We start from the raw sequence: 10,855 nt of genomic DNA, 5'->3' as shown, positions 1-10,855 counted from the left end.
ACATCTGAACAGAGCTGTGGCTGGGGACAGGCAGAGCACGAGTGCCCAGGTTAAGGTTCTTAAGAAAAGTAAACTGATAAGAATAACCCCCCCAACCTTATGAATGGCAATTGGTACATGAAGTTTAATTTTAAATAAAATTTTACCAGTCTTGTGAAAACACGCCAAAAGCCAAATCGTGTTATGAATCTAAAACTACCAAACAAGGTTTGAACAAAATACTCCATTTCCAAAAAAAAGCAAATATAGGTTTAATGCCAGTCATCCAAAATCGACATTAGTCTCTTAATATAAGGCAAAAATAGTAATTTTCTTTTATTTTTTAACCTACAGTAAGTACAATCAGCAATAGTTGCCCTGCAGAATATGCATCATCGAGATCTAAAAGCAAGATCAGCAGAGGATGCTGACTCATGCATTGTAAGATCTTCTCAACATACTGACAATTCCATAGCAACTCTGGAAACGTTTCTAGGTTAAGGACTGGATTAATGCTGCAAAGTGGTTTTTTTAAATGTGTGTATAATTTAGTTCTCATGCGCCACAATCATATTTCCGTGTTATAGCCATGTAGCACAAATAACATTTCTTGCAGATCTAAGGGTGTGTCAATATACATTAAACCATAGAAAATGCCATAAAATACTCTATGCAATCTTTAAGCCTCTATCTTCAATATAACTGTATTTACATATTTTAATGAACTTATGTAATAAGCCACTGAAGACATTTTTACAATGTTTATTAGATTATGAATTTATAAATTCAAGGACTCAAGAGGCACATAGTTTAAAAGGCCGAGAACACCAAAACTAATTAAGTCACAAAAATCAGAATATTTATGGATGTAATACCAGTAAAAAATAAAAATCACATCCAGCCTAAAAGCAACACTTCTTAAGAGTCATCCTTCAAAGTCAGCATAATAAAAAGTTCTCATTTCCCTCAAAGAAAAATAATTCATCCCACCTACCAAGCTAGAAAAACCTATTTACAGTTGTACTTTGATCAGAAGTATCATTAAGTTGTGTAATACAGCCACTTCTACCCTGCAATTAGAATTTAACGTTTCTTTTAAAGTATAATTGTATTTACAAATGCATAAATACTGTAACTCTGATCTTCATTGAGATTTGAATGAAAACAGGTTGTTAAGTCACAATACAAACGTGTTAGTGTAAAAGTAGGTGCATATTCAGTATCATTCTCAAAGAACAGGAAGCCAATACTTCTGATAAAGCTCAAGTTCATCAGCAAGACCAGGACTTTAAGTTACGTTAATGAAGATTAAACCTCTTCTGTGTTATTCTTTACATTGGTTTCTTCAGTCAACTTTCACTACGCTGTATATTTTGGTTACAAACCAAAAGCATGCAAAGAATCCAATTGTCCCTAAAAAAAAAAAAAAAAAAGATAAAAGTTACATGTTAGGAACACTGACACAGGAGACACCCATTTCTACTTGTACTTCATGAATCAGGACATACGTATATGCGATCTGCTATCCATAGTCTTCATATTAATCAGATCAGGTAATGGAAAAGATAATGGAAAGTTACAGACAGTACCTGGTCTTTACAAGCATCAACTACTCTATATAAAGTATCTCAATAACTTTACGATCACAGATCATGTGGAAGATTCTTGTTTTAAGATGTTTCTGTGTTATTTGTCTTACTACATATTCGTTCTTTGTTGTTTCAGTATGCTGCAGTCCAGCTCCTTCACATTGCTCCATTTCACCCTTCTTCAGTGACTAGTCACACACACTCAGCTGTCAGAATATTATTAGAGTTAATAAACCAATTAAACTGACAGCATCAAAGGGAGTTCTCATTTCTTAGTTATACTTTAAGGTCCCGGAAAATTGGAGCACTACCTTTATTTCTACAAAGATCAAGATAATAGAAATTTTAAACCATAGTGTAGTTACTACACAACTTGTAGTTCCTACTGAAAACATGTAATGTACCTCAACAATAAACACTTCTGAAATACTTAAGGCAGTCAAAGAGTATACACAAATCTGAACTGAACTTTAAGGATGAAAACCATTTCCCTGATAACTTAGCAGAATAAAAGTAGCTTTATCCGTTCTCTTGGTGAAACACCAACAGAAGCTTTTAATAAAAATATTTTTCTGGATGTGAAATAGTTAATGCAGTTGGGCTTTGTTAATTTAACTGGATTACTTCAAAATTCAGCCTCAACCAGGATGATACTGGACTAAATAGCAGCTCAGAACACCTGTTACAGGAACCTTAATTTCCCACAAAAACTAAGACAAGAAAAAAGCCCTGAAGATTATCTGATTTTTGCCTGAGTACTTCTTCTAAAATCATAGCCTTAACTTATGCAAGAGCCAAGGAAGTTCTTTAAAGGAAAAAGATGCCTTTATTTTAGATCTGGTAAGAGGCACAACAAAATTTGTGTGGTAACTCACTTGCTATAAAACCTTGAAAGAAACCATGAATGATATCATGGTAATTTTCGTTTTCCCTTTACGCTTCCTAAACTACTGATGTTTAACTGACTCATTTACTATGATACGTAGTTGTGGTCCCAGCTGTGAATCAAAGGTTTGTCATGTAGCTCCCGGTATTTTGCCTGCTGAGTCTGATCAATGACCTGGAATGCAGTATGGATGCAAGTGCCTGAAGCATGTGTTACATAGCAGCAGGGCACTGTCAAAACCCTTCCTGATACTGACAATTTTTAACAGATGAGTAAGCAGCAGCAGAATAGTTTTGATACAACAATTATGATTTTTTTCCTTTTAGCTTCTTTATCATCCTGACATGGGAAAAGTCAGTTGCCTTTGGGAACAGTTTTTGCTAAACTACTAATATGCTTTTTTGTTTAAGAAACTGGAGAATTCCTTGTCTCTTTACCCCATGTCTTAACTTCTTCAGTAAAACCTTATCTCAGGGCACTTCCGTAAATCTCAGAGAACTGAGCATACCTGCTCTCGAGTTCTTATCAACCTAAATGAACAAAATTATTCTTAAATTTAAGGAATAGGATTATTCCCCGAAATTAGAAGATAATTTGCACTTAACCTTGTGGGAAGTAGACAAAAAAAATCATTAAGTGTATGATGTTTCAAAGTTCTAACCATCTGGTTAACTTCATATGTGTTCTCCCGATTTCAATATAGAAACTGAAAATTTAAAAACCCAAGAGTATACAAACTCTGAAAGCGTGGTTCAACTTGCACAGCACAACTCACATCTCCACTGTCCCAATTACAAAGAAGTGACTGCCACAGAAAGCATCTAAGGGGGCTGAGAATAAATTACCTCCTCTTTGCATGCTTGTGAACCTACCCTAAAAATGACTCCCCAAATCTGCTGGCAGGCACTTGCACAGCCACTTGGTCAACAGAAAGTGAACACATGAGCAAAAGGAGGATGAGGAAAAGGGGGATGCACCAGGCACATCTTAATGCCTCTAGACAGTGTCATGTGACATGACTGACTTGAAAGAATATGGGCAAAAGATGGAAATTATATGGGTACCTGAATTGCAGAAAGGCAGCTCGATCAAATCTCTGCACAGAAAATTGCTGTAAATTCCCCTGAATGTGTGCGCTCCAGAATTACTACACACATCCAAAGTAAACGGAGTGAACAAAGGAGAAAGGGTAAACACAGTCCTGGTTTTGGGCAAAGCTACTATTAAAGGCAGACATGCTGATCATCTGTGGGAAAAGCTGGTGAAACTAAATTAATTGACCTTACACTTATGTAAGGCCTAATTATTTTTCACGCTACTTTGTTAGTTTGTACTGCATTTAAAAATCGATCTACATACAGCACTACACATTCATTTCTAGTTGAACAACCATGCATTCTTTGATTCCTTAGTTCAATGACACTATCAGTAAACCCAGAGCAGAAATAACGGTTAAAGAGAAAAGCAGTGTGAGAAGGAAAACAAAGTGAGCAAGGGAGGCAGAATCTCTGACTTAAAATGAAGGATGGAAGATAAAACTAACCCCTTCTGGAACACAGCTTGATCAGTTTTCATTTCATTTTGAGATTATATAATGTACCTAAGTCCCATTCCTTCCTTTTAACAGGCAATGACCCAAGAAAATCCTTGCAGGCCATTGCTCCTGTTCATCATCATCATCTGCATTGTCATGGTGCACAAACAGCTTCAATATTTCCTTAGCTGAAGTGGCAATGTCTTTGAATAATATTCAGTTATACTTAAAATGAACTCCATTCTCAAATGTCAGTTCTTTTCTCATTAGACCATTTTTGCTCTCCTGTGGTAAGTGGAAATGAAAATTCTATTTAATAGTTACAGTGAGATCTGTATTAAAAGCTCTGATGGCAAGCCATTTGTATTCTAGGAAGCCTCAAAATATAGCGTACATACATAAATATGCATCAAAGCCTTCAGAATCATTAAATGTCATCATAAACTTGTAAAACTTGAAATTATTTAAACCATTGGTTCAAAATAGTTTCAAAAATATTGCTCTAATACAAAGACAGATTGTATTCTGCTGGAGCAAAACATAGAATTCTTGAGATTTTTTGAGGAGTTGGAGGTTGCATCAGTTTCAGTGGAGACTTTTTGCATTTTCACTGCCATTCTTCCACCCTAAACAAGTGACATATATGTCTGACTAAAGGTTCCTTCTTAGTACTGAAGATGACAATGGATGATTTTGTGGTCTTATCTCACATACTGAAGAGGAAATGAAAAGGCAGCACCTAAGACAGGTGTTTTTCCAGAAGCTCACAATGAGGATTACAAGGTTCTGACGAGATTGATACAAAAAATGTCAGAGAAATTCTGTCTGCTTTTCATGTCACTTCAATGCAATAAAGAAAAAAGCATTCTCTGTCAATTTTTATTCCTCTCTCTTCCTCTTTTCCTTCCTCCTATTCCACAAAAGCTGCAATTTTTATCTTGACACTGTAACTTACATACTTGATTGTGTGTGATTTGAAGTGTGCTTCTCCGAAGACAACTAATTTTAAAAAATGAGTTTGTCATATGACTAACATAAGAATGAAATCTGGAGAAGTATTTATCACATATTTGAAGACCTAATTATTGGCCACACCTCAAATTAGCAGTAGTTTTGCCTCATCCTCATTTAATCTCTTTCACTAAAATTTGTGATCAGAGTTGCAATATGCCACATAACTATCTGGAAAAAAAAATCAAAGACATATGTAATTTTTAATTCTGTATCAAGGTAAATTTTGCCAAGGATTCTACTGTGCAAAACTAAAGGTAGACTCAAAATTTAGAGTTAACGTTCAATACTTACCTGTGAAAAGGAAGAAGATCAAAACCATAATCATGGTATAACCGAAATACAAAATGGTGCTAGCTGTTCCTGTGATTTGCAGTTTAGAAAAAAAATAATGTATTGCATATATTAGGAAATAAACTGCAGTGAAACCACTAGTGAGAAATGAACGCCACTGCCAGTGATAGTCCTAGAAGGAGTGAGGAAAAAAAAAGTATTAGTAATAGTGCACTTCTAATGCACTGACTCTACTACTCAATGCAGAGCTACTTTTTCTATATTACTTTGTCCAAAAGTCAGGTTTTATAGGTTTTTCTATCTACAGGAAAAAGAACTACATACAATCAATACTGCTTTTATTACACCATTCACAATTCAAGATAAGAAACCTAAGGATCAATATCAAATAATCAAAATACTAAACCCCCCAAATAAGCCAGATGTACTTTTTTCCAGCCACTGAGATTTTTTTTCCCAAGGGTAGGCATGTCCAAAATGCACTCTGACTGAAAAAAGTTAATGGATTAGTTTAGCATGTTCAAAAAACAGGGAGTTAGAACCTTAAGATGTGATATCTGACTTAGCAGTACCTAGTGCAGGTTTTTAATATTTGTTACAAGTTTTGCCATAAGTTGCCCCTTTTGCTTTTGAAAGATATGGCTAAAGTACATCTCATCCAGTAATGTTGTTCACGTTGAATACTGGAATACTTATTTTCAATCGCAGAAGTGTTAACTTCTTTTTTAAGCATTCTTAAAACAATATCAAGTTTGAATACTGAAGAGCATTTCTTACCTCTGCACATAGATGGAAGTAGCAGAGCAATATTGTAGCCTCAGAACATGTAATAACCAAAATAATGAATACCAGAAACAGGAAACCAAACATGTAATACATCTGGTGGGACCTATAAAAAGGAGTTAAAAAAAATTAAAATGGCCACTGTGGTAATATTATCTCTTCATATGCAGTAATATCATCTTCACATGAAGTACTTCACTTCCTATTGAAGTACTGTCAGTTGTGTGGCCATACAATTGACTACTTTATTTTCAAACTAAAGAAGAGGTGCCTTGGCAGCTCAGTCTGACAACAGTAAGAAAGCAATCCCAAAGTATGCTCCTTGTTGGGATTTTAGGAAAGAAATTACATAATGGTGAAACTATAGTTCCAGTGAAGTCAGCATGACCTCTTCCACTGACTTCAGCAGAACTTGGATTTCACCTCACATTTCAATCAAAGAGGCAGAGCTGCAAAACAACAAGAAATGTCAAATGCTGTAGCTGTCTGTGTTGGGTAGAGGCACCTATTCAAGGTTCAGAAGCAGTTTAACAAGATCCAGTAACTAAATTGTGCCAGAAGGAAGACAAATTCCTCACAGTAGATTAGTTTGTCAGTGTGCTATGAGCTCACATCAAAATTCACTTATACTGGACTAGTCTTTGGTGCTTTATTTTTTAAAATAATTACTCTCTTCGTTCCTTTATAATGATTTCACAAGAATTTGTTCTCAATTTGTTTTTTTTCTCCTGAGAGTATTAATACTTTTCTAGCCTAACAACAACTACAAAAAAACCCCTCAAGTCAATTCTAATATTCTTACTACTTTTAAGTTATATGCCCTATGTCACCTTCAGAAACACTTCCACATGAAGTCAGAGGAGTAGCACGAGAAAATGAACTATCTGAATATTGTAGGTCAGCTGTAAATTGCTAAGCCACCTCTCTACACACACCAACAAGCAAAACAGGCACTGAGTATCTTCAAACTCACAAAATATTAAAAGATGTTAACATTCAAATTTTTATTGAACCAATATTATGGTAACCCTGTGTCACCAAAAATCAGGCAAAGCATCTTGAAGAAAAACGTAAACAAAGAAATTACCACTTTTTGTGATAGAGAAAACTCAAATAGGTTGTGGTTAACTTACCAAATACTATTGAGAATAAAGAACAACTGTATAAAGATACATCCAAAAGGAAGAATCCCTCCCATGACAATACCAGGTAATGGCTTCGTATAGAACGATTGCTCAGGAATCTGACGAGGAATTTGATTTGTGCGAACGGGATGTTCAATAGCCTTTAAACAAAATTAAAAAATTGCTAAATAAATATAATGTCAACTTACATGACTACCTTTTTGCTTTCTTTTTAAAATGAGTGGTGGCAAAAGTCTGCACTTTGTTTTGAACATGTGCATACCCAGCTACCTACATTTGCTTTCACTACCAGCCCTACATTTGCTTTCAGCTACAGACAGCTCTTACTGAAAACATGACAGATATTTTGAACTTTGCTTTTTGTTTTTACTTATCTATCCTCTGTTACAGAGCCTGACCTGATTTATCACTTTTCAGCTGGTAGTAGTGGTGGTGCAGACTCCTGTCTTCCCCTTCTAAAAATCTCTTCATGTTGTTTTTCAGGATTTACTTCAAGAATCACATAAGGATTCTTACGTGAATCCTTATAAATGGAGAGGATTCAACCTAGCAATTAAATCCTACTTTAAGATGCATGCATGGTGGGAGAAAAAAATTTAAAGGCAGATAAATGCATACTTTTTCATCTTTCCCCTTTCATAAAGATTACATCAGAAGCATCAATAGATACTAGCTAGGTACTTGCTTTCTGATTTGATTTTCACGTTTTTGTGGCACCTACCATGTTGCCTTATTAGTTTATCAAATCATCCTTTCTTAAAGGAAGTGCCCCTGTACAGTGCAGGGGGACTTGCTGGAATTTCAACATGGTTATCAGAAAAAAACCACTGAATTCTGGTCAAGAGAATGAGGATAACTACACAGTTGACTTAAAAAGTGCCTTTTAGCGTAATATTCTGTGAAAGTACTATACAAGATCTATAAAGATAGAACTCTGGCTTCCAATACAGGAAAAAAGCCATAAAAATATGCAAACTTGGAGCTATTTATGTTTGTGGGGGATAGTAAACCAGTTTTTAAGGGAAAAAAAAAAAAGAACCACCAATCTCATTATTTAATGATTTGGTCACCCAATTATGAAATGTTTGGGCACCAGTGGCACAAAGAGCCCTCATATAAATAAGTAAAATTGATCAGTTTAGGAGTAAATCCCAGTCAATGTCTGCCAAGTAGTGATAACCATTTACAGAACACTTATGCAAAGAGGATAATTTACAGGAGAACTCTAGCAATTTTATCAGAAAATATCCTCAGTGTAGTGGGCAAACAGGAACAAAAAATACATGAGGAAAACCACAAATGCCTACGTTCCCTTATGTTTGCTGAGTCAACTAATTTTTTCAGTAATGAAAAAGATTCTAATTAAAATAAAAATTAAATTAAAAATACTGACTAATCTGTAGCAGTCACTCAAAAAAAAATACAATACCCCAACTATTGCAGAGAAGTATCACCCCCAACAACCAACTGAATGTCAAAGCCTTAGACTTCCAAGATCAGATATCTAAAAGCTCTAAAGTAACTGAACAGAACTGAAACCAACAATGCAACTAGCTTAGGGGTAATAGCCTATACAGTGAAAAATATTTATGTGTGTATATATGTATATACACTTACAAAACAACTTCTCAGAAACACTTACATTTTTCTTAAAACCGAAGTAGGCACCAATAAATGTCAGCGGTACAGATATGCAAAACCAGAGTGCCAAAATAGCAACCAAAGTACCAAATGGAATAGCTGCTGAAGAGCCTTCTCCCCAGAGAATGAGGTTCATGATAAAAAAATCCGCAAATACAATTCTGAAAAGTACACAGAGCACAGAAATACTCCTTAACATTTTATAATGTTAACAAAAGAATAGCACTGTACTGAGATTTCAGTGTAAATCTCTGTTAAAACCAAATGACACACGAAATATCAACACAAAGAGGTCAAACAAGAAATTCTTTGTTAATCCAGTGGGACTGAACTCCAGCAGGAGCTGACGTTCCAATTAAGCTATTTCAAATATATGCTTGTCTTAACCAGACTTAAAGGTACGACTGCTTGCTGTGATTAAGTAGAAAAATTTATCAGTGGTTATACAGTATATGACACTATATAAGACCAACTACAGTGTGGTGAGAGAAAGAGCCCAGATAACAGAAGAAAGCAATGAAAAATTAGTCTGTCTAAAACTTTCTACTATCAAAATGCTTTTTCTTAATCAACATTTTCATATGGCAAGAGTAAACAAATGCTTACAAAAATAAATACCACTAACATATTCATCTTTATCAAAAACACTGTGATGATACTCTTGTAACTTCCAAAATAAAGGGACGATGTAATAAGATTTACTTGTATAGCTGAAACTTAAAAAATTAGCTATGCATGTCAGAGACGCAATTTAATTCTGTTAATCATGGTGGTATTTCTCAACTTACCCCGGACAAAGAAATGATGTCAGCAGGACATTTGTTTTCCATTTCTCACCTCCAAATGCTGTATTAAAACATTTGACAGATATCAAAACATGCATTAGGCTCATAACTATTAATTTTCCAGTCCATTTACCTGTTATACTTAGCTTGCAAATACTCAAATAACGTGCTATCATGCCCAAATTTAAAACAGTAAACTAAACCTTCAGTAATAAAACTAAATTTCCTTATCATATTGCTTAGCCACAGAGCTTCAAAGCAAAGAAAAGTCTCAGACCAAGGTCAGGAAATGTATCCAACTAAAACTGTGTCTCTGACCAGTTCATCTGCTAAAAGAAGGACATAGATTTGGAGTTCTTTTAAGTCTTTAAAAAACATCTTAAACCTGGAGTGATTAAGAAGTTTAAGCTTTCTAGCATTTGACTGCAGGTTTCAGTAGGAAAAGATTCATAAATATGTGAAAAGCAAGCTTAACAGTTTTCTTGAAATAATTCTTGCCTGTGAATCTTACAAGAGACTCAGGACTAACATGCTTACAGAACCAGTGATGTTCTCTTGAGTCTTAACAGCATTAAGCAGTGGTGATACCAAAAGACCAAAGATAGCTTTATTAAGAAAATCTTTATGAATTTGCACTGTGCTGATAAAAATTCTAGTCAGTATACTTTCAAATGAAAATATCCTGCTGGAATTCAGTGAAGCTGATAATTTCATACGAGCACTGCCATAATGACATGCTTCTTTATTTCAAGAGTCAGAAGTGATTATGGTTAGAGTGATTTTAATTAAGTTTCTATTTCTTCATAAAAACTTGGTAGAACATGGCAGCGGTTATTAAGATTAACCATTTAATTTCAAGTCAGGTTTCATTTTTTAAATGCAATGTTGAAAAAAAAACCCCAACTTTTAAAACTGGATATCCATTTCAGTTGCATTTTGGTTTGTCTCACGTTACTTTATTTGTATACTATAAGGAAAAATATTCATGCTTGCATGGTCTATCCAGGGTATGAACCACCTCACGTTATAACAAAAACATCACCGGATAAGTCACTCACTTTCTCAGAAGTTAAACACAACATTCAAAGATCAGCTAAGTGATTCCCAGTAAGTATAATATGAAATACAGTCATTAATAGCCAGATCTCCACCAAAGAAACAGGATTCAATTTATCATCAATCCACTTCAAAATATCCTTCAAAACACA

General features: G+C 34.8%; 1 protein-coding gene across 1 annotated transcript in view; it reads right to left on the bottom strand.

Annotated features, from left to right (window-relative positions):
• Nucleotides 1-226: 226 nt before the first annotated feature.
• Nucleotides 227-10,855, bottom strand: part of TM9SF2 (transmembrane 9 superfamily member 2) — a 30,326-nt gene continuing 19,697 nt past the window's right edge. Inside the window, 6 exon segments of the mRNA XM_029961000.1 lie at nucleotides 227-1,392; nucleotides 5,294-5,465; nucleotides 6,071-6,182; nucleotides 7,210-7,361; nucleotides 8,864-9,023; nucleotides 9,651-9,708. Coding sequence (XP_029816860.1) covers nucleotides 1,325-1,392; nucleotides 5,294-5,465; nucleotides 6,071-6,182; nucleotides 7,210-7,361; nucleotides 8,864-9,023; nucleotides 9,651-9,708 — 722 coding nt within the window. The 3' untranslated portion in view covers nucleotides 227-1,324.

This window comes from Manacus vitellinus, unplaced genomic scaffold, assembly GCF_001715985.3.
Source record: "Manacus vitellinus isolate BGI_N305 unplaced genomic scaffold, ASM171598v3 scaffold_2_pilon, whole genome shotgun sequence".
Taxonomy (NCBI): domain Eukaryota; kingdom Metazoa; phylum Chordata; class Aves; order Passeriformes; family Pipridae; genus Manacus; species Manacus vitellinus.
The sequence above is the reverse complement of the archived record's forward strand: the minus strand, read 5'-3'. Positions and strand labels throughout refer to the sequence as shown.